The following is a 27,757-nucleotide window of genomic DNA, read 5'->3' as shown; positions in this document are numbered from 1 at the left end:
GTGTGGTGGGGGCGGTGGCGGAGGGGGCTGCGGCGGGGAAGGGGGGAGTCGGGGGCCGGCGTGAGGGGAGGGGGGCCGGGGGCCGGCGCGGATGGAGCGGGGCGGCGGTGGCTGGGGAAGGTGGTGACGAGGCGGGCTGATACGGGCTCCTCTCAAGGGAGGTTAGTGTGTCGGGGAGGGAGAGCGCCGGGAGGGCCGGGGGGGAGCAGATGCACGGACTTGCTTGGGTTTCGTTTTGGAAAGGGTGGGCGGGCGGGGTATTTTTGGAAGAAGTAGGGGCTGGGGGTGGGCTGGGGTGAACGGAGCTGGAATAATAATTTTAAAATAATTTAAATAATTCTGCAAAGATTTCGAGTTTATTTATGTCATCAGAAAGCTTCCTTCACCATCACCCTCCCTGGAATGTCAGGATGTTACAGGATCAATGCAAAATACTCCCAGCTGTTGCCCGTCAGTCATTTTCCCCTAAGCCTGGCTTCAGATATTAAAGAATCCCAGCTCTTTTTATGGCAAGAGCCTTCTGTCTTCCTTTCCAGGAGGGCTGATTCCAGCCAGTATTGTGAGCACGCAGTGTAGCTATGTTCTGGGAGTATTTAATCTCAGGACTCTCTTTAGCTATTGTGCCTAACTGCATACACAGTGTGGTATTACACATGCAATATTACACTGGGGGGGGGGGGGGGGGAGAGGGGGGTGTCTTCCCCCCCCCCCCCCCCCCCCCCCCGAGTTTCCTGTGTGCAGCTGTGGATTTGGCTTGGAAGTCAAGTGGTAATTGTACAGTATGTAAAGGCACTTGGTGTTTAAAGGATTGTAACCAGCTGACTTCAGGAGTTAGTTTTTTCAACTGGCTGCCTATGAAAAGAGACAAATAGGAGATACTCTTATGAGGAAAGAATGTAATGGAGTAAGCTATATTCCCTTGGTAGGTGAGCCTCTTAAATTTTTACCACAATCAGTAGATAATAAATTTTGTAAATCGGGTACATTTTTAGTTGGACTTGAAATACCACACAGAAACCCACATCAGAATTTGCATTTAGAACAGGATACTCCTAAATAGAATTGATGGCTGGTTTCTTTTTTTTTTTTTTTCTTCCCTCTTTTCTCCTGCCCGTTAGGAAGCCCAGAATTTGGAGGCAGTCTTCTTAGCTTTCCATTTTCTACCTTGTGATCTTGGACAACTTTATAAACCATGGATTAGTTGTTTCTTCTGCTTAAGGGGAATGTGAGACTAATGAGAGTGTTAGGAGATGTACTGAATTACTGGACTGAAGGGATCTGTGTGCACAGAATTTATTACAATAAGCCCGATTTAAAATCTGCAACGATGGATGACGCCTCCTCCTAAATCAGTGAGAATTGTCAGGGTTGGATTAGCACCATCATGTGTTCTAGCCCTGTGAACAGTGACTAACAAAAGCAGAAGTTTTACTTAAAAATGGTGTTAATGGCTTTCAGATCAATGCAATGGGGCTTAAGGCCAGTGACGGCATCTTCATAGTGGATGAAGTCAGGTTAGAGTGATTGAACCCGTAGCGACCAAAGCCCCAACTCAGAATAATCTACTGTTAATGTGGAGGGGGGAAAAAACCCCACAGAACCCTCCCCCCCCCCCCCAACCAAAACTGAATAAACCAAACTGAAACACAATTTCAAAAGGTTATTCTTGTGAGCTAAATGCAGTGAAATTTCTGTCAGTGACTCCATTTTGTGAGTCCTACTGTTGAGGTAGACAGAGGTTATGCACACATTTTGGAGCTAAGTAACACTACTAGTAATTTTCTGTTTGAAGTTTCTGAAGCAAAGGAGGGAGGTGTGTCAGTCTCATTTAGAAAGTATCCTATTTTGGACACTGATAGCATTTTTAAGATGAGGATAGGCTCATCATCTAAGCCCCATGTCACTGTATAGGAGGTGGCAAAAATTTTCTGAGGGGAAAAGCAGAGTTTGTGAGATGGGATGAAATTTGAGGTTTGCCCTCAGAACAGTCTGAATTCTGATTCATTAGGACAGCAAACCTCCCAGTAAAGGAGATGGAGAAGGACTCTGCTATGCTAACAGAGATAAAAACCAAAATAATTAGGTAAACAATTACATGACAGGATTTTTTTAATGACTTGTTAATATGATCTGCAACTTAGCTGTAGTAGAACAAATGTAGTGATTAAATCTGTTAGAGCATTATAGTGGGGTTTTCAGTAGTTACTAGAGATATGACCATGGTAAATGGTATTCATTACAGGTTCTTTTGTTCCTCTGATAGTTGTTCTTCATTTTAGTAAAATTCAATTTTAACAGGGAATTCTTTGCACATGTATTTCTATGTATACACTATGGTTGCTCTAAATTAGTAAGGAAAATAATGTTCTTTATTAAAATACATGAAAAATCAATCTTTTTCATGATGCATAAATCAATGGACAGTAATTGTGGTTATAGTCCTGTACAAAAAATATTATGATCTAAATTTAACCTTTTACTTATAAATCTGCAAACTAATTTATGCCTTTTTTTTCTTTTGCTTTAAATAAGTAATATAATCTGGAGAACAGGACAGCATTTACCTTGTATTTTATCCCAGGTTCTCAACCAGTATACAACAGAGCCAGTGTTTAGCCACTCCCTGCAGCTCAGAAGACTTTGCATATATCATAATATTGAGCACCCATTTTGTTTAGAGAGCAGATGGCACTGATGGGGCTCAAAGTGGTCATGGTCTTCAGAAAAAAAGGTGAGGTTTATGTTATGGAACAGGCAAGAGAATGGACAGGGTTGATGAATCCTACTAGTTTAGGGTTGGCATATATTAGAGGCGTGGTGAGGACTTCCTGAGAGCAGAACAGTGGATGCTTTCTAGGTGAGTGCTAGATTGCAGGTTAGTTTTTATCTCTGGAACGTCAGAGTAGACTTTAATGTCAAATGGCCAAAAAATCTGGATTTCTTTGGCTTCTAAGTGTGTAGAGAGAGTGAAAGTTGAATACTGCCAGCCTCATCTTGGCCTGCAGTGTTTTCAGGATGATGATGCTCTGTGTCATTAAGATCATTAAGTAATTCACAGAATCACAGATGGTTGAGGCTGGCAGAGACTGTGTGGAAGGTCATGTGGTCCACACTCCTGCTCAAGCAAGGCCACTTGCCCAGGACCATGTCCAGATGGCTTTTGAGTATCTCCAAGGATGGAGACTCCACAGCCTCCCTGGGCAACGTGTGCCCATGCTTAGTCATCCTCACAGTTTGAAAAAAAAAAAAAAAAAAAAAAAAAGTGTTTCCTGACATTTGTACAGAAACTCCTGTGTTTCAGTTTGTGCCCATCGCCTCTGGTCCTGCCAGTTGTGAAGGGTATCTGTGCAGCTCTTGGCAAGAACAAGACAAAAGCTTCTGTTTCATCCAGTACCTTCGTCAGCCTGCGTAGGCTTACTTCTAGGCAAATTCAAGCCCTGGTTCTGCACATTATTCATGAGTGCAGATGTCAGCTCATGTGAAATAGCTTGGGCCTTAAATTAAAATGAGACCAAGGTACATAAATTGAACACCAGATAACTTCCTCTACCTGAATCTTTCAGTGGCATCTGAATAACTCTGAAAGATCCAGTGTATTCTTCGTTACAGGGACTTACGTGTGCTGAAAAACTGACTCTGGCGTGTGGCATGCTGTTGTGTTCTTTATGTCCTAGAGTAGTAGCTGCTTAGCTTATGCAAGGGCCTAAAGTAGATAAAAATGTGAATTAGAATGAAACTCAACCTTTAATTTACAGGTTCTAAAGTGCTTTCTTCTTGGTCTGTTCCTCTTTCAAGAGGTGTGGTTGTGCTGGTAATAGGACTAACCAAAGCGCTGGTAGCAGGAGTTGGCATAGGCCTCAAGGTAGAGACTAGCCAAACTATTACTAAGGGAAAAAATGATGAAAGAGAAGTAGACAGCATTTCTCCATGTGTACAGTGTCAAGGCATGATGAGCAATTCTCTGTGAGAAAAAAGTTTATGCATTAATAAAAAAATATAATGGCTTTTTAATTTTTCTTACAATTTTTAATTAGTGGCTTTGAAAACAACTCTTGAGTTCTTCTGAATGGTTTTTAGCTTGATTGTTATTAAAATAGGGCAGTGTCATTAAGAGTGTAGCTTACACAGCTGTTTGTACCCAATTACTACTCCAGGAAACATGGTAACTGGAATGTCTTGTAAGACAGTTGAGATCTTTATTTTCTTTTAATGGTCAGCATTTATTTATTATATCTAGCCTTAATGGGTGGGAAATTTCAGATATTTTAAAGTTGTTACTGATCTCTTGATAGTTGTGTAGACTGGTGCAAGAAGTATCTGTAGTCATGATTGCGGTTGATGAGCCATTTTCTTGACCCTTTTAGGCTGATAAAGGGAGATGCCACAAGCAGTGATTATTGATTGCTCATGTACATAATCAGTGGAGGGTGTCTTTGAGAAGTTTTGCCCTTTGGGAATACACATATGAAGAAAGCAGTATAAGTAATGTGAGTCATTTAGACTATCATGAATAAGCCTAAACCAGGGGATTCAGTGCTGAAGTTCTTGCATAACTGTCATAAGGACCCTTGAATTTACATATGATAATTATGATTATGAATGGAAATAAGCAGTAATGTCATAGATTAAACTGTGGTTGCTAAAATTGATATAATAGTTCAGGATCTCTTACTTACCTGTTGCCTGCTTATAATGTTTGTGTTTTATGGCAAGCTAGATCTGCTTTCTTTTATCAATTCCTTGTATAAGCAGGTACAGCTAATCACTTCTAATGAAAATAACGTTTTATGAAGTTCAGTCTTTTTTGTCCAGTGATTTGATTATTTACAAGTTTCCTGCGTGTGTTTTGATTTACTTATTTATTTTTCCTGGAGGGTCAGCATGGGATACATCCCTTAGTAATAATTATTTCATGTACTTGAAACAATTGTGTATGAATGTTAGTTAAAAATACTAATGGTTCTTGCTTCTGAAAGGAGTGAAAGGATTGGTAATTGGATATAGGCTTCTTGACCTTTATGTCACTGATTCAAAAACAGTCCATGGTACCAGATGCCAAAGCGTTTACTGTTTGAAATTTGCTCAGCAGTGGGTAACATGATCTTAGTATAGTTTTTAGTGTGCAGGTATGTGTGACTCAAAAGCCAACACAGTGGCTATCCCTGGAAAGAATGTTTGCAGCTAAACTAACAGCACCTCATTTTCAGATTGGACCATCCTACCTGGAGGTCAGATAAACTTGAGAGCAGGATGAAGAGGGAACTTGAATTGCATCTGTGTTACACAGATTTTGTGACTTTGCCTGGAACTGGATTTAAAAAAAAAAAAAAAAGTGTGTGTATATATACAGAGACATACAGTTCACTGTAAGGGCACTTCAGTAAGTCTTGATCCGTTTATGTTATCAGCAGATCCTAATCCTAAATCCATGAGCAAAACCCGGGTAAAAGGGAAAGAACGTGTGTGTGTGTGTTACAAGATGAAGAAGTCTCGACTGTAGTGATTTTGGTGGCAAATAATCCACTCCTAGTTTCCTGTCCTTTTGTTCATACTTAAGACAGTATGGCCCTCTGTTAGATTTGCTGAATCTCTGATCCCAAACCTAGGCAAGAGTCCTAGCGATGTTACCCCTCATTTTACAGTGCTAGTGTTGGGAGCCTGGTTTCTGCCAAGTAAGTGGCAGAGACAGGTCTGAACCAAAGTGCCTGGGGAGCCAGCAGGACATTAATAGCCTGTAGTACAGTATAGTCTCCTGTCTGCCTCATGAGCTGGGCTGCAGCAAGCAGGGTATACATGGACTTCCAGAGATCCAGCTCACAGCGTAAACTGTATGACTGACACTAATATCTGGACAGTCTAAATCATAGGTCTGGCAAGATGAAGTCACATAAATTTTTCCTCCCTTCCTGCCCTCTACAGTTTTGTATGTGGTGTAAAAGACACAAGTGTTACGTGTAAGCTTACTTGGTGATAATACAATTCATCCCTATGTGTTTGATGCCAGTATATTTATTGATCATGTGTTTGGTGGTCTCTTGTTAGCCCCGCCTCATCGCCTCTGTTTGGAATGAGGATACATGGAATGATGTGTGAGGAACATAGAACATTTCAAACAGATATTGGCACTATCTATCTTAGGCAGCACTGCTAAATTAAATTTCAGTAATGGAGTAGCTTGTTCATTTGAGCAAAAGTTAAGGTGATGCATCATTACTTAATTTAGTAGAAAATGTTTTTGATAAAATATCAGACGTGACTAGTGCAAGCTTAGAGTACAAATCTATTTATATAGGTTACCTCACTGATAAAGAACTCCTTCAAAACTCCTAGTTGAAAGCCAGAATATTTACTTTTCTGTTCTATTTTCATCATGCCCTTTGAAGAAATCCTTGTGAATTTATAGGATTTAACATAACTTAATGTGAAAAAATCTACTTTGTATTGCAAAATATCATAATGTCACAGATTTTTTTGTAAAGCCTTTTTAAAGAAAAAAATCTCTAGGCTCTTGGAATACTTCTTCAAAAATTACACTACATCTCATCCTGACATGCATGAAATCTATTTGTCTGATTTTATCTTGGAGTTGTAAGTGACAACGGATAATGCTTACAGTAAACATCAGGGTTGTAGGTAGCAAAGTAATATGCAGGAGTTTTTACTTCCGGCAAATGTTTTGATGATACTTTTGGCATGTTTCTTGGTAATAATGGAATAATTTCTTATAAAACTGTATTTAAAACCTATATTGAATTCTGATTATTTCTAGTTGTATTTCAAATGAACCATACAGTCTATAGTACCTCACAGACTGCTGTGCTTCAGTTACTGTAAATGTGATTTCTTCCCCACAGCTGTAGAGAAATTGATAACAGTAGCAAGAACTATACTTGGGATTTTTTACTTCTTTGTTACTCCTTCACTATTAGTCTTGTGTTTGTACAATTAGACTCTGATCAGACTTTTTTTCAGGCCTCACAAAATTACATAACTATTTAAATAATTACATTATTATTTAGTGCTTTATATATGTCCATTTGTGACCTGAAGTGCATACCTAATGAATGTTATATTTGATTTTGAGTGTTTCTCATATATAAATACTGTGGAGTGAAAGAGTTTGAGAATGCCAATTGAAAATGCTATTCAGATAACTTCAAGTTACTGCATACATGTCTGCTAGCTGTGAGTCTGCATTATATTCTCATATGGGAAGAGCGGTGTGTATGCTTTGAACTGAAAGACTTCCTTGTGTGAAGGCGTTCCTGAAACCCACATGGTGGTGTAAAATGTACAGACTCTTTGTCGGAATTTGTACTTTCGATTTTATGAAGAAGTGTTCAATGTTTCTGTTTAGACAACTGAAGTTTGTGCAGTGTCAGCTGTTAGTCTGCTGCTAGTCATATCTCTGCATTATTATTTCACATCAGCTTTCCCATTCTTCAGCAGGACATTAACTTAAAAGTCAGTTGTGAATATTAAACCTGTTTGTACTGTTACACAGAAAGCCAGACTTTACCTAGTAACGGACTAATTGTCTGAAATCCTGGAAAGTCAATGCAGTTTGGATTCTTTTTTCCCCACTTCTTTTGTCTTATTAATGAAAGATGCAGCTAGTCAGTGGATTCAGGATTTTCTAAACCCTGTAAAGCATTATGTTCTGAATGTTTTTCAGGTGTTCTGTGGTACTTGATTTTGAATCTCTCTTGATTCTGATTCTTTTCTTTAACAAAATAAAGATAAATTTATTCTGCAGATCTGAATTCAGTTTTAGCTACTATAGACTGACCGTAGAATTAAATACATATTCCCCCTGCCCACGTTGAGTACTGTGAGAGCATGTAGTAACATAAATAAGAGGTAAGGTTCAGCTATGAAATAAAGCAGCATAATGAGGCAAAGAGTAATATTGAACCACAGACTCTGGGAATGCAGATAAATGGCTGCCCATAGTAGGGAGTTAAATCTCGTTCTGTAAATTCTGCTTTCTGTTGATAAGTTGTCATTCAGCAGAATGTTGGACTGCATGAACTTTGTGTGCGGTGCTGTGACTTGGGTGTTTTGTCCCTGGACAGAGTTCGAATGAATTGTAGTGGAACAATTCATATTTCCTGCAATTTGTGCCATGTTAATTGATCTCCATATTGGGGCGTGTTTAAAGGGGACATTGGTAGCATAAATTTAGTAAAAGTTCTGCTTTACCTCTGTTAGTTAACACATACTTCAGGCAGTAAAATTTTGTACACTCTTTCCACCTTTAAACAGACATAACTTCAGTATTCCTGTCCAGAAGCTGCCTTGAAACTGAAAGTCCCTGGTTACAGGTGTATTTTATTGCCAGCTGTTGCCATTGCTTACCTTTCAAAGAAGGAGATTTGCCTGCCTTCCCTTGCAGTGGCAGGATGGCCTTTGAAAGGGTTTATTTTATTAGGAACGCACCAGGTGGTTCAATGAGGTGATTTCTGGTGACCTGCTTTGTTCAGGGTTACCAGTATGCTTTCTGCTAGAACCAGTCGTCTTTGTTGCTGGCAGATGGTTTTGAGTGAAGCTCAGGGAGCAGAAAAGCAGGTTTTGAGCAAATGCTTTCACATCATTGCCTGAGTACGAGTTCAGGTAAAAGGAGATTTGTTTATATAGGCCCTTTGCAACCAGCTGTCAGTATGGGCTCCTTTACTGTCCGTTGTTACATTGAGGGATCTCCTGTGTCAAAATTTATCTTTCCCTGAGCTGACACATAATACCTCTGTGGGCTAGTTGCTCCTTGCACAGTTGATATGTTCTTTGTCCTCCTCAGTTGGCAGTTTCTTAAGTGGGTATAATCCATTCAGCAGGTTTCCTGGAACTTCTCTTAACATAGCGATGCAGCTCTCTTACTCCTTTAAAACTGCAGGTTCCTTCTTGACCTCCTCTGCTTGGGCAAATACCAGGCTATAGCAGAAGCAGGAGTAGTTTGAAAGGTCTTTCTTGTCCCTTTATCTGCTTTTTTTTCCAACATGCCTGCCTGCCTTAACCAAGAGTTGTAGGAACTTAATTTCTGCACGGGTACTTGAGTACGACTGTATCTATCAGGTTGTTCCTTGTCATTAGGCTTTCGACATAATCAGTGCCCCCTAAAGAAGCCTTTTGTTTTTCAAAAGAAAGAAATGGAAGTGGGATTTCCCCTCAGTTGTTCCTGAGATCATAATAATGTAACAAAAAAAAAAGTGAAATATTGTATTCTCTTTGATTTCTTGTGAGGTCCTACAGATATTTGGCCTCATACAGTCCCTAATTTGTTATTTGAAAGATGATATCATAACTAGCTCTATGGCAGCCAGTATTGCCAAATTTTATCTGAAATTTATTGTTATACAGTTCTGAAGGACAGTTGTTTGTGATTCAGTTTTTTGTTGAGAAAAACACCTATAAAGCAAATAGTGCTGTGCACAGCTATTTGACGTTCTATTGCGAGTTGTACTAATTGCCCTGGTCCTGGATCTCTCTCATTTTGTTCCTGTAAAACAGTTGTACACACCTGTAGATAAAATAATAAACTCCAATAGTGAGTTTTCAGTTGTAAATGTGCTGGTCTGGTTTGAGCAGTCATTTGAAACAAGCCCTGTGCACTGTATTTCTTAGAATAGCCAACTAAGAATATCAGCAACCTCATGCAAACAGTGGGATGGTGTCTTGGAACTTTCCTAAATTAGAACTGTAGTATTAGTGGTGGTCTGCTGTTTGGCTTAGTTTCAGGCTGTATTGAAATTGGTGCCTTGTTTTGACTTGACATGCATTCTTATAACAAAAATGTTTTTGTTTTAGGGATTTATCAAAGATGTTCATGAGGACTCGCTCACAGTTGTATTTGAAAACAAGTAAGTATTTTATTAAAAAAATAATCATTTAAGTATTAGGTTGTTATTTTGATTTTTGTGCTTTTGGTGTATTTTGTTTGTTTTCACTTTAAGAGGTATAGTTCTAGAAGCACAGGCTCACTATTCTGTTCATAATATCTGGTGAACTACCTTCTTGAATTGCTGTATCAGAATTCAGTTCATCAGTTGCACAGTCCTTTATGGTTTTTGGTATCTTTAGTGATGTCCATAGATGTGACAGCTAAATTTAATTAAAATAGTAATCGGTGGCAGAGGCCTGCTACTCTTATACTAAAGCAGAAAAAGATGGAAAAAATAAACAATACTCTATATGTTTAACCTGAGGAACGCTGATCAGTGTTCTCAACCAGAGAGAAATACATAGAAGTATCATGACAGTGGTTGATTTTAACTGTTAACAAAATAAATACATGTGCATGCCCAGTCTAAAGACCCAATATTTTTTTTAGTGGAAAAGAGTGCAAATCTGTAAGCAGATCTGGAGAAAGAAATATCCATGAGGCCCTCTTCATTTCATATATAAACACAGCAGTGCTAGTATGGACTTGCAGTGGCAAGTCAAAGGTAATCATTGGGATGGTAAAGTACAAATGAATACCTGTTGTTCAGCGTTCAGACTGATAGCACCGTGGATTACCTGGGAGATTCCAGGGATAATTTAAAATATTCTGGGAGCTAAATTCTCTTTCCTGTTTCCCTTCCAGTTGCTAGGTGGAGATCCTAAAAATGTGTCAGCTTTTGATGTGAAAATTGTTAATAAACTCTGCCAGCACCAACCTGTAGATTAGTCTTTGAGACTTTCTTCAAGAAAGATTGCTGGGTAATAAAGGTAATACTAGGAAGTGTGGAAGTGTGTGTTTATAAACAGCATTTTATAATCCTGAATATATAATCCTAGGGTGTGTATGGGTATACATATATGTATGTCTATACATATATGCACATACATAAAAATAAATCTGGAGGCAGTAGGGATAGGGGAGGGAAGAAGTAATCACAGGGTTTACCCTGCAAAGTCCAGTCTTTGTTTCTTTCTAGCATGTGTTTTCTAGCCTTGCTTTCATGAAAAATAGTGAGAAGATGAGGTGGCAACGATAGTTTGTACTAATGCTTACTGAGGTGATTATGGAAGTTGTTACTGTCTGGGAGGTTTTCATACCCCCACCCCTAAAACCTAACAAAAAGAAAAAACAAATTGGGTCCTTCATCCTATCCATGGTCTGAGGAGATGTGACAAATCTTCAGTTTCATGTTCAACATACATATTATTTTTCTTTAAGGTAGGAGGCTCTTTGCCTTTGAAGGATATGCTCTCATGTCAGAAACCAAGTAAGCTAAAGGAAGTGCCTGTAGTTCATAGAAGAGGTCTAATTGTTGGCAAACACGTTTCCTGTGTTTAGTATCCATGTGTTTTACAGGAAGTCTGGCAGCAGCAGCCACCATGTTCCAAAAAGGGTGGGCTACAACGTATGTCAAGTGTTTTGTTGACTAAAAATAGGTCTTTTCAGGAAGTGTGTATACAGTTCTAGTCAAATTATTTTGTGATGTAAATCTGTTAAATTATTACCCTTTTTATTGAGTTAAATTCATAAGGGCTTTAGTAGACCCAAAGTTGGCAAGAGTGTGCTGTCCTGAATGCATCATTCTGTTGTGATAGTGATCAGCACTAATGAAGTAAACGCATCTACTCCACTAAAGGCAGTCTAAATTGTCAGTTTGCATTTTCTGCTGTTGTTAACCAGTCTTTATCTATAGCTATGGTAAGGTTCCCGAAGTTGGTGTGCTAGCACAGACTGCTAGTGATGATTTTGTGGCCACAGCAGTAATTAATCTCTGGGCAGATAGCCTTGATTCGTCTAAGAGACATTTTTTTGGGAGGTAAGGAGGCAGAAAGTGAATGCAGAAGCTTCAGGAACTCTAAAGTTTATTACTGTGTAAGATGGAAAATTGGCTTTTGAGTTGCAATTTCATATAGGCCCATTGGAGTTTGAAGTAGCCATACTGAAAGAAAAACTACTCTGTTGTAAGAGGCAAGCACCTCCCTTTTTTGTAATTTGTGCCAGATATTTGAGATAATCCTTCTGGCTATTAGGCACCAGTTCTGTCACATCCTCTTAGTAGGTAATTTGTAGCCAGTCAGAAGTAATTTCTTAAAACATCTTATTTTGGATTTCACCAGTGAGATGCTCCGATTTTGGGCTTTTTGCCATCATAACTTTGACGACTCATATTCTGAGAACTGAGCCTTCTGTGCACTTTTCTACTGTTTTATTAAAAAATACCAAAACATCTTGCAGCTGATAGGGGTAAGTCATTACTGGCCCATCTGCTTCTAGTGGATGGAATTTCTTTAGATGATGTCAGGGTTTAACCCCAGCTGGCAATTAAGCACCATGCAGTGCTTGTTCACTCTGCTGCCACCTCCTCCGCCCCCCTCCCCCCCCCGCCATGGGATGGGGGAGAAAATCGGGGGTGGGGGGAAGTAAAACTCATGGGTTGAGATAAAGACAGTTTAATAGGACAGAAAAAGCAGGGAAAATAATAATAATAATGATAGAATATACAAAACGTGATGCACAATACAGTTGCTCACGACCTGCTGACTGATGCCCAGCCAATCCCTGAGCTGCAGTGCCCCTGGCCAACTGCCCCAGTTTATATACTGGGCATGATGTCACGTGGCATGGAATACCACTTTGGCTTGTTGGGGTCAGCTGTCCTGGCTGTGTCCCCTCCCAGCTTCTTGTGCACTCCCAGCCTCTGCTGGCAGGGCAGTATAAGAAGCTGAAAAGTCCTTGACTTGGTATAGACACTGCTTAGCAACAGCTAAAACATCAATGTGTTATCAACATTATTCTCATACTAAATCCAAAACATAACACTGTACCAGCTACTAGGAAGAAAATTAACTTTATTCCAGCCAAACCCAAGACAGATGATTAGAGATGGAACCAAAATTAGCCTACTGCAACTTCAAGTGTATTTTATTGAAGGTACAAGGTATCTTCAATCATAGCATCTCATTATGGGCAGTTTATAATTTTCTGTAATCTCCCAGTCGCTAGATTCTTTAACTACAAGGCACAGTTTAAATTCTTAAGAGAACTTTAAGCAGCTCATTTGAGATTGCAACATTTTTTATCCTGTTGTTCAGTTACAATTATTATGCTCACACTGTTACTAAACTTCAGTTTATATATCCTATAATTTAGGGAATGCATTTTGTCCTCATGTCTCACGATTTGCCTTTGTATCTGTGAGAGTAATAACTTCAGAAAGGCAGGGAGGGGAGTGAAAAACCCAAACCCCGAGTTTGGTGACCGTTATAGATGCAACAAGGGCAATTGAATTGCAAGTGATTTTTGCAAGCCCCCTTCACCATTTCTCAGAAATGCAATGAGATTTAAATAACATTTTGTGGCCAAAATACCTTTCAACTTCAACAAAAGCTATCCATAATGTTCATGGGGTTTTCTTGTTTTTCGAAGTTCCACTATAGTTAAAAGAAAAATAAAGTGTATAATAATGGCTAGAGCAAAACTATATGGATACCTTGCATCTTTATTAAGTGAGGTACTTGAGCATAAGCTGTCTTTTCAGAGAAAACACATAAATGTATCCATCTTGTAGTAAGTTGCAGAAGTGCCTTTTGCTCTTAATGCCGAGACTTGTTCCACTAACTTAGGCTGCTCTGTCTGCATGTATTACAAGTAAAAAAAATGAATTACTTGCAGTAATCCTTAGTGTTACAAGTTGGTTCTGGATCTTGTCTGTACCTGATGTGAACTTTGAGATGGGCATAAATGATGGACGTTGGAATGCTTTGACAGATATTGTCAAAGGCCCTCAGATATTCTAAGTTAATAAGTTTTGGGGGGGCGAGGGGGGGTTCCTCTGGTTTTATTTCAACCTGTGTAGCGCCTTCAATTGGGTTGCTGACTAAAAAGGGTGAGGAACAGCTGACGGTATTCTGTAACACTCAGAGTAGAAGGAAAAGGAATTTCAGGAGAACACGGATGATGTGAATTGCTCCAGTAGTCTTTGTAAAATGCACCTAAAATACGCACTTCTACAAGTAGAATGCTTTGTAGAGCCAGCTACAGTAAAATAAATAGCCTTTCTGTACAAGAAGGTAAAATTTTAGTTTTATATTCCTAGTAATAATTGGTATTGATAAGCAGATATAAAGGTATGTTTTGAACTGAATCTGTCTGCTAGACACTTATTGGGAAGTGTTAACAAGTTTGTAGGTAGAAATGTAAAGTTTTGTTAACAATCAGAGTCAAACATTGATGGTAAGCTGTTGAAGTGTTAACTATGAGGTGAAGAAATGGTTGAACCCCCTGGTGGACTGCAAAGATAAGCTTGCAGCTGTATAAAGACTTTATGACTTGAACAGTAGAAATGGAAGTACATAATCTAATAATCTTTTCACTGGGGTTTTATGAGAGCCATTTAGTGAATCGAGTCAAGTTAAATTTTTCAATTAATTTAAACATTTTTTTGTCATTAAATATCTTCTCAGGTATTACTTTTGTCTTGACAGGATTATTTTGTTCCTTTGCTTATAAGGTTTGCTTTCTAGCAGTGAAGAAACAGACTTGATTATATGGAAAGAGCGAGTTTTAACTAAACTCAGAGTTCTAAAGTAAAACTATGAAAACAGGAAAATTCTAGAAATAATGCATAATGTCTATTCAACTTTCAGTTGGCAACCAGAGCGCCAGGTACCCTTTAATGAAGTCAGATTACCACCACCCCCTGATATCAAGAAAGAAATTGGTGAGGGAGATGAAGTGGAGGTGAGTTTATCCTAATGAACTGTTCTGATACATAACTGATTGTCTGTTCAAGACAGTGATGATGATTGTAAGTACGTTAAGCAAAATGAAGATTTAAAGTGGAGCATATCGCTAGTAATGGATTTATTAGGCTTTCAGTGAAACTGTGACATTTCAGGTTTGTTTTTTTTTTTTTTTCCCAAAATTACTAATGGAACTTTATCAGAATCTAAAACTTAAAATTGCTGAGAGTGTTTCAGAATTAAAAAAACCCAAAAACTAGGTAATTTTCATTTTTTATCTGAAATGTAACTGTTGGAAATGTTCTGATGTGAAGATGTAATAAAGCTCTTCCAATAACAAGAGTGTTAACCCAGATGAAGTATTTGGTACAATCTGGTAGGAAATTGTGTAAATTATACTGTTTTACAGATAAACAGTGTTAATTAGAAATGATGTATTAAACTAGGAAATTAAAAGGTGCATGTTCTGTTCCCAGCTTATTGTAGTATCTTTAGTAATTTAGCACTCAGTTTAACTTCTGTGTTTCACTTTATTTGGTCTTAAAGTAATGAGGTTCTTTACGATACCATTATAGTTTGGGGCTAGAAATCTGAGAAACAACATAGTATAAATGCTGGAGTTTTCTGTTATTTTCTTTGAAATACCTGCTATTTGTTAGCTTTGTTAGAGGTTAAATGTAAACGATTATTTTCTACCTCCTTGTTATTGCAAAATTTCTTGTTTAGTCTGCATACAAATGACTTTGGTCTGTCAGAAGTGTGTAAGGACTAAATGAAACTTACAGAAGATGAGGAAAACAAAAAGTTTCAGAAGCCATCTGTTCTATATCTGATCTTGTGTTAACTTGGTAGTGTTTGTTAAGTATGGAATATGTAGTCACATGATGACTTGGTTCATTTCAGTAGTCCTAGGTATATCAAGTAAGCCAAAGACAAAACAAAAATCTTAATTGTGGAGTTACTTCTATGTGTGAACTTTCAGTGTGAAGACAGTGTTTGCATTTAGTGACAAATTGCCTGTGAATAAGCATTGAGCCAAGGTTTTAAATCTGTTCACAATCCTTGTAGTGTAAAATATTGAAAATTTGTGCAAGAAGCACGTCTGGATAAATTATACAAAAATTACTTTTGTGTAGCACACTGTTCCGTTTTAATGAAGATTAGAAAAGTTGGAATGTTCGTTCTTCACTATACGTGCAAGCAAGTGAATTGTGTCTGTATGTGCTTACAGTGTTTCTTACTACTTTCATTTTCAGGTTTATTCTAGAGCAAATGACCAAGAACCTTGTGGCTGGTGGCTGGCAAAAGTTCGAATGATGAAAGGAGAGGTAAATTATTTTAAAACCTACTGATTTCATGCTGTTACGTTAAATACAGTAAATACGAAAGGTCTTTGTGATGGAAAAAGTATGAATAAAGTACTACCAATACAAAAACATGGCAAAACAGAATTATAAGTTGAAATCGCTTTGGAATGACCTATGCTGTATTACACAAGTGAGGGTTGTGTTTTCATAGCTGAGGAAGTCACTTCCATTATTAGTAGTTTAATTGCTTGGAGGACTGTATGCATGCATAGCAACAGGATTTCTAACAAACCTACTTTGTGAATTGAACTTGGTGCTAAAAGTTCAGTAAAGCAGTACACTTCACCTGTGGTTAAAGACAGTGTTTAAACTCCATAAATGAAACATGCTATAGCTATCAGTGTGTGCTGCTGTGAGGTTTTTTGTGTGTATGTATTTCTGCTGAGTGTAGTGGAAAGATGCTGCTGTATGTGGTTTGCTTTTACATATGTCAAGTTTGTATTTTACAGTTGACTCTTAGAGTTGCACCTGCAAAGTAACTTGTAGATTCAGACTCCTAAGGGTATAGAGCTATGACACTGTCTGATACAGTCTCGTTAAAGCTTTATTTTGTGAAATGACAGCAAGAGAATTAACTTCGTAGTAGGAAGCGACCTGTGTTTAGACTAGACTGTATTAGATTCCTAAAACCAAAGGAACAGGGTTGAAAAAAAAAATTCATCCACTGTCTGATACTGTTTAAAAAGTGCCAACAAATAGTAACTGCTGTTGAGCTCTGTAAGGGAATGATGGTGGTAAACAGTTGTCAAAGGAAGAGTCTGTCTTGATCCTTGTGGATGAACAGCTTGTTAAGAAAACAATAGAAAAGGAGACAAATTGATTTAAATGATAAGAGTTTGTCATTTGGGGCTAATCTGCTTCTCTTGTACATCACAAAAATTTGGAATTTTACTATCAGTTACCTTGCTATGCTGCTTATTTAAAAAAAAATAGTAAAAGAAAAACTTTTAATTCTGAATTTAAATGCAGTTTTATCCAATTGATAATTTTCTATATGGGGAGAAATTATTTTTCATCCTCAGATGGTTGGTATCTTTATATAGCATTGTCAAATTAGTTATTTGATGGAATTGTCCCCACAAAAAAACTCTCACAGTTCAGTTTTGGCTTCTTTGTACAGTCTATAACATGGTTCAATATTGACTTTTTTTTTCTCAAAGTAAATGTGAAATTCACAAACAACCCAGGTATCTAATGATAGTTAGCTTTGTGATTGTTCTGATAACCAGAATTATCTTTAACTATAGGAGTTAAGTTTTTAAAGGATAGGGTGGTAGTTCTCTTAAATTTAGTTGTCTGTTTAGTATTTATTTTTCATTATTATTACTTAACATATTTTGTGATATTTTTCAAAGCAGCTTTATATGATTAGGATGATACCTAAGCTAAACTTAAAACTTGAAATTTGAAAACAGCACATGGGAAAGTATGTCACAAGCTTAGTGATTTACGTTTTTCTGATAACTTGAGTAGATTGTGTGTTGACAAAAACAGATGCCAGTTTTGAGGGAGCTTCCTCTGCACTACTAAATTGTGTACAGGTGGAAGGGAGGATAGGCAAAGGCTGCATCCCTAACAGAAAGCCAGGCTTTGGGGATACTGCGCACACAAGCTTCTTTATACTTGCATGTGTTGGGTGGAAGTGTAGGAGTAGATTATTGGTAGCTGTTAAATCTTCTTAGTTCTCTTGCCTTACTAAATTTGGGATAGTGTGTATCAAAAAGATTGAATTTTTTTTCCTTTTGATCTTGCATGATTCACAGGTAGCTTGCCCATTGAATCCTTTTTTGGTTTTTTTTGTTTGGTTGGTTTTTTTTTAACTGTTGCAGAGCAGATATTTCTGTGAAGAATGAGTTACGTTTGCTTCTCTATTAGGTATTTTTTAGAACTAGAGCTCCAGTAAATATTTTGAAACTTGAACTGGACTAAAGCATGTATTTGAAGAGGGGTGGGCATGAGAAAAATTCATCAAAGGTGCTTTTGGGGCGGACTGAAATTATGCTGATACGGTGCCCTGATGTCACTGAGGTATCAGATGGGTACTGAAATAAGTCCAGGCTCATTTGTAGCATTATATCAACTCAGATTTACGTTTTAGTCTATATAGTCATATTTCATACTTTTTTGGTGGTGCTGGTAATGTTACTTTGTCTTTGTTGTTCCTTACTGAAGTTACTATTTTTAAAAAAAAAATTCTTCTATAGTTTTATGTCATTGAATATGCTGCTTGTGATGCCACTTACAACGAAATTGTCACTTATGAACGACTCCGACCTGTGAATCAAAATAAAACTGTCAAAAAGAACACCTTTTTCAAGTGCACAGTGGATGTTCCTGAAGATCTGAGAGATGCGTGAGTAGCTCTGCACACTTTAATAAGGCATTTACTGTATTTGAGTGGGGAAAAAACCCCACTTGGCTTATATTTTAAAGGCCAGTTCACAGGTCCATGAAGAACCTTAAGGGTGGCTATGGCTGCAGTGGCTGGTTTAGAAACTACTGACCGGGATCCCTGCTGAGCTTTTGGGGTAGGGACAAAAAGCAAGTTCTGAGATGGGAGCTTCAAGTCTTGCTTTAGGCTTGTACAGGTGATGCACTCACAGTGGGCCTCTGGTGCTAAGACTTGCCAAGTAACTGTGATGGCATATAGTCCACAGAGAAATAAGTTCTGGAACCATGTTAAGGAGAATGGGAGTTTTTCAGTTTCTGAGCAGTCCTTGCCGTAAACTACTCTGAAACATTCTTGGTTCTGATCGTGATACTACATGCTCTGCTTGTTGAAATAACAATCATTTTGTCTCCTTAGGTGTGCTAATGAAAATGCACATAAAGATTTCAAGAAAGCTGTGGGAGCATGTAGAATTTTTTATCATGCTGAAACTGCTCAACTAATAATACTGGTAAGCAATTATTTCTATCTAAATATTGCATGAATTTTCAGTATATTATTTACGGGAAGTATATAGCGAGCTGTATATTTGTATGGAAAATGGTTTAACTTGTCAAGCTATGTCAGTTGTGAGAGATTTAATATAAGTAGATGTGCTTCAATTTAATCTTTGGGGGTAGGCCTTTTGGAGGAGCTACCAGCACTGCATACAGCCTAAATTTAGGAGCAGCTTTCAGTCTCATTGGTTTTATGGTTTTTGTCCTCCACAACTGACTGCTCTTTCACTGATTTGTGCAGATGGCTCAAAGCTAACTCTAGCTTTCTCTGCTCTGGAGCAGTAGATTTCTTATAGCAGCCTTTCAGTACCTAAAGGAGGCCTACAGGAAGGCTGGAGAGTGACTTTTTACAAGGGCATGTAGTGATAGGACCAAGAGGTGCTGGCTTTAAACTGAAAGAGGGTAGATTTAGATTAGATATTAGGAAAAAATTCTTCACTGTGAGGGTGCCAAGACACTGGAGCAGGTTGCCCAGAGAAATTGTGGATGCCCCTATCTTTGAAAGTGTTCAAGGCCAGGCTGGATGGGGCTTGGAGCAACCTGGTCTAGTGGAAGGTGTCCCTGCCCATGGCAGGGGGCTTGGAACTACATGATCTTTAAGGTCCTTTCCAACTGAAACCCTTCGATGATTCTATGATTACCCCCTGTACTGTATTACACTGCGCACTTGGACCTTCAACTGGGTTTCTGCATGAAGAACTGCACCAGTTCAGCATAGCCATTCTGAAATTGTTCCCTTAGATTCTTCTGTGATGGTTTTCTCTTAATACATAGACTTTTCGCACCATTAGTTTCTCTTCACAGTTCTGTTTACTTAATATTATCCACTTCAACCTCTCTCCAGAATTGTGTTTTCCTTGCTTATTTCCTTAGCTCTGCTGTTCAGACAGCAAGTGGCAAGTATGTATATGGTAGAATATTTAATTTGTTTGGCTGGTGGAGCATCAAGAGGAAAGAGTTACTGTGTATATCCAGCAGCAAAATCTTTAGTGTAAAATATGCTGTGAGTGAGAAGAGAAAATTGTTGGTTTGCAGAGGTGGTGTCAAATTTCTCATGCTTTGTTTTGAGGAAGCATAATGTCCCATCTAAGTTCCGGAAACTTAGATCATGTTTGTGATTTAGTTTAAACAGGTTCCTGATTTATCCTTTAAATGTGGATTTCCTTAAAAAATGAAACTTCATGTTCCTTCTCTCTTGTAGTCTGCCAGTGAAGCAACAGTGAAGAGAGTGAATATACTGAGTGACATGCATTTGCGCAGCATTCGTACCAAACTCATGCTAATGTCAAGAAACGAAGAAGCTACAAAACACTTAGAAGTAAGCCATAGCTTGTAATTCTTGTTGCTTGAAACCGAGCACATAACTGTACATTACATTGAGTGTATGTGGATGAGTCTTACTTTGTTTTCCCTTCAGTGCACAAAACAGCTTGCTGCAGCATTTCATGAGGAATTTGTAGTCAGAGAAGATTTAATGGGACTCGCTATAGGAACACATGGCAGTAACATACAACAAGCCAGAAAGGTTCCAGGAGTTACTGCTATTGAACTTGAGGAGGATACTGGTACCTTCAGAATCTATGGAGAGGTAAGGGGGAAACTTTGCATGAATCTGATGAGCATTTCACTCTATATCTGCTTTTAGAGTGGCAAGAGCTGTACCCAGAATTCAGAACTAGAAACAGCTGACTGGTTGTCTGAGTGTCTATGTGCATGTTCACGCTATGGCAGCTTGTACTACAGCTATTTGAAATATGAGATTTCATTGCAGTGGTGACCTCCATAAGATGTGTTCTGTCCTAATTAGTCCATGTCCTGATGCACAGATCTATAACTGCACTGTACATCTCAGTACATCTTGAGAAGTATAATTTGCTGCTATTTTACTTGATCACAGATACTTTTTTTTTTCCTTCAGACTGTATATGTGGTTCTTGTTGGTTCTCCCCCTCCCCCCTTTCCAGTTCATGTGTGTTTTGTTGTGTGGCCTGTGTTCCTCTGACCTAGTCAAATGTGTTAAAGCCCATATCTGCTTCTTCTGACCCTTTTATTTTGGCAATTTAATGCTGGCTTTGGCAAAATAATACTGGTTTGCTTAGAGTTAATGCCATTTGTGTGACTTTTTACCTGATGTGGTTTAAATATCACAAGTGCCTTGAAATGTAGCTTGTCTTTGGACCAAAGCAATGATCAGTTCAGAAGGCAGTAGAGTAGTGACAAAGGTGCCACTGTCACCAGGGCCCTGTCAGAACATTTCTTGAGGGTTTTTATCCCATGTTACAAACTCTACAGGTACCACTAACATCTAAGTCTCTGGTGCTAACACTTTTAGAAGTCCTTGGTTGTCTACTCTTTCAGGAATCTGTGGTCTTGAATTACTCTCCTTCCATGTCATGAGACGAGGACAAACTTCTGTACTCTTCAGTATCTCTGAAGTTCTGCATCCTTTGTTTGGAAACCTTAAACACTTCAAGGCTATCAGGGTGGCAACAGATCCTTCTTTGACCTAGTACTACCAGTAAATCACATCTCACAGTTCACAAAGAAGAATCAGACAAGTTTTAAATGCAGTAGAATGTCTAGTGTATCCAGTTTCAGTCTCTTTAACGTGAATGATGTGATACTGAAACTTGTGGAAAGGTTATGACTGTCACCAGCCTTTTACAGTAGTGCACAGCAATGATTATAAATACCAGATGCCACCTAAATAAAAATGCCTTTAGGCACATCCAGCCTTGTCCTTCCTAGAAGTGATAGCTGCTTCTAAAAAAGCTAGGCAACCTAAATATTCCATGTGACGAGGGCTTCAGCATCTGTGTATACTTGTCTACTCTTTTTGCCTCTTTTCAGCTGAAATTGGCAGGCAGCCAGGCCCTAATGGCTGAATGCATGGGCAGACAATTTTAGGCTGTGCGATGTGTGGGGTAGTGATCCAGTGTCCTTGACACTGTAGTCAGGGTCTGAGGGTCTCCCATAGCTAGCATTTTGCATAGAAGTAAAAGTTCAGTGTTGCTCAGGGCCAGAATCTTTGAGGGAAGGAACAGGGAGATAAAGAATATTGGAAAGCTATATGATTAGAAGGAAGCTAAACTGTATGGGATGCTGTTCCTGCTTTTTTCCCCTGTCTGGTCAAGACTACTGATTGCAAGACCCTTCCCTTTCTGCCTGAACTGCTGCTTGTGATACCTGTTATGGAGACCACACTACTGTGAACTTCAGAGCTTGGACACTGAGTGGCTATTGCTACTTCTGAAATCTTGTGCTTCCCCAGGAGGGAAAGCCTTTTCAGAAACAGAAAAGCTTCTCTTAGACCTTCATTACTGGCAAAATTGAATTGCATTCAATTCTTGTGCAGTTCTTAACACTTGAGCTTTTTCCCTTTTACACCTTTTTTTTTTTTTAAAAGATACTTAACTGTATGATAACCATTCCTTTGAATAGAAGGATAGCAAGATCCTATCTATCCAGGTTTTTCAGAAGACTGTTACTTCTTTTTTTCCCTTTGGAGAAATCAAGAAAACTCATTTTCCCTTTGGAGCTTTCATTAGCTCAGTTCCGTGTGAACCAAGATAGTAATACACATTTTATTTTCTTGAAAGACGACTTGTATCACAATGGAAAAAGCATTGTTCCCTGTCATGACTTTGGAGGGCTTTGTCTTTATCTGCATGGGGATAAGGCTTTTCAAATGATTCCCAGAGGTAGTTTTGTTTTTTCTATTTGGGAAGGTCTGAAAGAGCTACCAGGACTTTGGAGAGACTTTTGAAATCTTGTTTCAGAAACTGGTGTGAGACTCCCGAGACAGAGCCACCATTTGGAATTAGGAGTGTGCTCTACCAGCACGTAGCCACTAGATCTACATTAGGGACTGTGTTACAAAACACTTTCCCTCAAATCTGCAGCCATACAGTTCTTGTTTCACACTCATGTAGAACTTTCTTGCTGCAAAAGTGGTAGCTCTAATGCTGAGTTTAGAAAAATACCCTGCATTTAATCTTTCTATTAGACTCTTCAAGTAACATGGATGTGTCTTGATTGTATGAGCTACTCTGTGAAATAACCAGAGCATGAATGGATGTATAGACTGTAATTCAAAGTTAGAAAGGTAGTTACTAGGATCTGGAATTCTTTGAGGTCTTTAATCCATGTGCACACTGATTTTTAGAAAGAGGGAAATTATTTTTCTTTTCTTTTTCTGAATTACTGACGCTGAGGAACTGAGAATACATTGTCCAGATCACCTTTATATGCTATCTCATGTTGGGGTGTGAATGAGTCATACAGGTTGTACTTGCGTAAAATTCTGAGCACTTGTGACAAAGAGTAGCTATGTGTATGGGTGCACTGGAGAAGTACAGTTACTGGCAGTGGTTTATTTTCTCATCCTGACTCTGCTTCTGTGGAGGCAGTCTCTGTTCCTTCATCTTTACTTGGGAAAGAATTGATAGATATGCTTCTGAGGCAGGACATTGTGAACTTGTTAGTTAATTGTGTCCTGTTGGTAGAGTTAATTGAAGGTAAAAAATGGCTAATGTGTGTTGAAGTTTGTATCATTTTAGCAGTTGCTTTGAGTATGCAGCATAGCCACTGCTCCCTATGACTTCTTGTTCATCTGTTTTCCATGCTTTATTGCATGTTTCTGTATTGTGAAATCCAATTCACCCACGTTTCTCCTGCTGTCATTTTGACCTCTGCCATAAGTAGAGGTTTATACATTTTTTTGTTCTTCTAAGACTTCCCTAATTTGATTGAAAGGTGGAGGAGCTGGTGGTACTCTTATTTCATGTGTTGCCTAAAAAAATGACAGATGAAAGGGCTGAGGCATTAGTGTAAAACGGAAGCTGTGCTCAAAAGCTATCATTACTGACTAGATGCTGATATTTGTTCCTTAATTCTACACTTCTGCTGTTGATAATTTGAAACCTTGTTTCTTGTTTCAGCATCTGTATAGCTTCAATTAACTGTCAATCAATTTCTGTCATTTAATAATAAAGCTGTAAGAGAGCATTTATACAAGTTTTCCCTGCTAACCAATGACACAGTCCTATATTGGAAAACATTGTACATGAACTGTGGACACAAACCAGCATTCTGGAAGGAGAATGCCTTGATTGTAATATTACTTGCAATGTAGAGGTGATATGGTTAGGACACATTCTTTAAGTGCAGTACATCATTTTAGCGGTCACTGTAGAGTTCAGTTTGCACTAATATAATTTGCCTGCAGTTACAGGAGAGAGTTTGTATGAAGGTGCTTGTTATTCAGGCTTAGTGTCCTGTCAAGCATAAGACAGGAGAGAAACAGAAGTAGAAGAACTTTCGTAGAGAAAACTTCCTACCTGTAGCGAGTTCTAAACAGGCTTGGTGTGTTGTGTCTGTGCACTCCTATACTTCCCTGCAGTGTTGTTGCTCCTTTGAACCCCCAGTTTGCCTGACCACTGCCAAATTCTCCTGTAGACCACTGTGCTCTGAACGTAGCCTCCCAGCCTTTCTGCAGTGAGTCCCTTTCCTGAAGATAAAAGTGGGTTGTGTGGTGGGCAAGCTTTGTGAGTGTGCCCGCACCTAGAGGAGTAGCTACTTTTGTCACTTTGGCAGCATGTATTCACTAAGGATTAATGTGTATTTGTAAACAGTACTTGGTATTAAGACTTGCATGCAAAATGGATCCGTCTGTTACAAGAAAGGTTCTGTGACTGATTCTGTTGTTTTCTTTCTGTTCTCTTGAATACTGAGGAAGAGAACAGAAATGTCATAGAGGACAGAACTTCTAAAGGCTGTTTCATTTAGGCTGTTGTGAAAAATCAGTACACCTTTCTTACGCAAAAGGCTGTAAAGCCAGTCACTGCTTACAGTGAGCCTATAAAGTTCTATGGAGAGATTGTCCTTCAGCCTTGGAAATGTCTTGTCTTTATCAGGTGACATAATCTTTAGATACTGTCAAGAGGCAAATGAATCTTAAAATTCATTTTCTCCTTTTCCATTTTTCTACATGTGGTCTTCTGGGTAATGTAATAGCATATTACACATTAAAAACTATGTTAAAAATTGCAAAATAAATTTATATTGCTGGCAGTACTGATAGTAGGACAGTTTCTATGGAGAAAAACTGGATGCTTCCAAAGCAGTTTAGAGGAAAATGCAGAGCTGAAACTATAGTTTTATGTCTTTCCCATCTAATCATAGCCATATAACTACTCATTCACTGCAAAGTCAGGTGAAATGAGGTATGTGATCCAAAGTTTCTTTTAACATAGTATTCTTGTAAACTGAAGTTTCTATGAATGCTGGCAGGACCTCTTAGAAATTTGCTTCTTTTCACTCCAGAATCTTTGTGATAATTGTTACATTGACTCTAATAAGTAGACTCTAGATTTGAAAATCATGTCTTTATTTTGAAGCAAAAGAATGTAATTAGGTGGTTTTTCCCAATTAATGTCTACCAGAAACTGCTTCAAGATATATCAGTAAGATTTTTTTTTTTAATCTGGGGTTTACTCATGATAAGTTGCAGATAATATTTTAAAATGTCTTGAAATACCATGGAAAAAGTTGTTTTATTCATTACTGATGCTTTGCTTTGATACTGAATTTCATGTCTGGGCATTTACTCATTTCTTTAACATTTAGTTCAAAGCTAGATTAACGTTGCTTCTATTCCTCTCTTTTTGAAAATAAGTTTGGTGTTTGGAAGACTTGCAGCTTTTGCTACAAGATTTTATTTTTAATGTCTTACATTCACAAATAAACTCCTTGTTTTTTTTAAATTCATTTCCAGACTGCTGATGCAGTAAAGAAGGCTAGAAGTTACTTGGAATTTGTGGAGGATTTTATTCAAGTTCCCAGAAATCTTGTTGGTATGTAATACTGCTAAAACTTGAAAACTTGGGGAAAGGGAGCCTGATCAGCATGACTTGGCAAAGAAGATTTAGATGCCAGTATGATATTTGATTTCTCCATTTAAGTAGGAAGAGATTAATCTTTTAAAACTATATGTGTCAGGGAGTTGTTAAGAAATTAAATACATAATTGTTGAATAATACTTTGTCAGGATTTTAACACTTAAAATGGTTTGATTACAGACTTGTACTATCTAATTTAGTGGTAATATTTGAAGTTCAGATTCTAGTAAAAAAATGATGTGCTAAATTGACTACTTAGAAGTGGTGAAACTAAATTCCAGAATTTAACGTGGAAGTACTACAGTTGAGTTGCAAGAATGATGTAAGACGACTCTCGGGCTATTGCTTCCTCCTGGGTTCACATTTGTTGGAGGTGGTGGTTAGATGGTGTTGAGTGGCTGTATAAATCAGCAGTGATTGTCAGTCTCATCCTCGGTCTAGAAATGGGCATTTTTGCCATGTTTCAGCTTAATGAAGGTGTAGCTTCCCAAAACTTGTAAATGCATATTATGGTAGCTTCTGTATCATAAAGGTGAGGTCAATCTTATTCCCCCCTCAAAAGAAAAGCACGTTTCTCCCTAGTCCAGTCTTCATAGGGTACTTTTTTCTGTTTCCCTCATTCTATTCCTCTTAGCCTGCTTGTTGTGCTCTCTGAGTCTGGTAGCTTCCTACTCTAGTTTACCAGCCCACGGGCAATGCAGGCGTGAAAGGAGTATTAGGAGTTCACGTGTTGTACCTGATTCAACAGGAGTTTGGATTACCCAAAGGAGAAATTAAAAGCTATCCTTTAACCTCCTATGGTTTTTGGCTTAGAGCTTGCATGTTATAGACTACGTAATTTAAATAATTCATGTGCAAACTCCTAAAAATTAGACTTTCAAAGTTTTATAAATTGAACAAGTGAAGGTATAGCATCTTGTTGTGTTTTTTTTTTAATAGAACCTCTGCAAATTATGTATCTGATGCAACTTGATGATTCTCTCATCTACCTAATGTTAAAGCTTGTTTTAACATTCAGCAAATTAATTGTTAGTTTGTACACAAACACATTTTTTTCTGTAATCTCATTCAGCAAACCCAGTTGAACCAAGGAACTTTGCTAAATCTGATGGTTTATAAATTGAGGTTTTAGGGGATTTTGGATAGCATTCTGTAATGTGAACATACTCATATAAGAATCATGGCACTACTCATAGTAATGCATTTAACTAAAAGTGCTGCTTTTAAAACAATTACAGCACCAATTTATGATGAAGGCAGACATCTTGCCCAAATCACCTGTGGTCATACATGTAAGCAGACATATATTTAGCTATACTTTATGAAGATACCCAAGTTAAAAGAAGCATAATGATCATTAATGACTCAAATTGAAGATACTGCACTATGCCCAATGCATTTCTTTCTGTGCCAAGAGAGGACTGCTATCTGCTGAATTGCCAGTTCCAGCTACTGAAGCTCCTTGGGTCTGAGGACTTTTTCCCAATTACTGGCTAACCATTATCCATAGAAAAATGTCTAACATTATAATGAGTGTGGTTTACTTCAGTAGTAGTAACAGGATCACTGTGCAAAATGACATTGTAGGCATACAGAATGATGAGCTGTAATGTGGTTTTTTTAAAGACAAAAATATACAAAAAAACCCTGCTCAGCTATGTGAGCTGTTGAGGAAAGGAAACAATTTTTAATGCTTTTTGCGCTTTACTTTGTATCATGTTGATATCTGCTGTAAAGAATGTTCCTTATGGAGTATTCTGTCACCCCCTTTTGGCTTTATACTCTTTTTTTTCAGAGGTTCTATGTTCCTTTACTCATAATTTAAACATAAATGTTTTCAAGTGCCAGATAGCTGTAGCTAGGATG

At 38.2% G+C, this 27,757-nt stretch overlaps 1 protein-coding gene and 1 long non-coding RNA gene across 6 annotated transcripts in view; both read left to right on the top strand.

Moving 5' to 3' along the window:
* The window catches only part of FXR1 (FMR1 autosomal homolog 1), a 39,072-nt gene that overhangs the window by 329 nt on the left and 10,986 nt on the right, over positions 1–27,757 (top strand). For all 5 annotated transcript variants that reach the window (XR_007506406.1, XM_049803422.1, XM_049803420.1 and 2 more), the window contains exons 2-9: positions 9,802–9,854; positions 14,584–14,677; positions 15,936–16,007; positions 18,251–18,399; positions 18,853–18,946; positions 20,194–20,310; positions 20,410–20,580; positions 25,768–25,846. Coding sequence is in view for 4 of the 5 variants with exons in the window: in XM_049803422.1 (XP_049659379.1) it covers positions 9,802–9,854; positions 14,584–14,677; positions 15,936–16,007; positions 18,251–18,399; positions 18,853–18,946; positions 20,194–20,310; positions 20,410–20,580; positions 25,768–25,846 (829 nt within the window). In the remaining variant the exon portion in view is untranslated. The remainder of the gene's footprint in view (positions 1–9,801; positions 9,855–14,583; positions 14,678–15,935; positions 16,008–18,250; positions 18,400–18,852; positions 18,947–20,193; positions 20,311–20,409; positions 20,581–25,767; positions 25,847–27,757) is intronic.
* Positions 728–3,271, top strand: LOC126039788 (uncharacterized). Its single transcript, XR_007506410.1, has 2 exons — positions 728–926; positions 2,582–3,271. It is a non-coding gene; the product is annotated as an uncharacterized LOC126039788 (long non-coding RNA).

This window comes from Accipiter gentilis, chromosome 6 (genome assembly GCF_929443795.1).
Source record: "Accipiter gentilis chromosome 6, bAccGen1.1, whole genome shotgun sequence".
Lineage (NCBI taxonomy): Eukaryota > Metazoa > Chordata > Aves > Accipitriformes > Accipitridae > Astur > Astur gentilis.
This window is presented reverse-complemented; position numbering and strand designations above follow the sequence as displayed.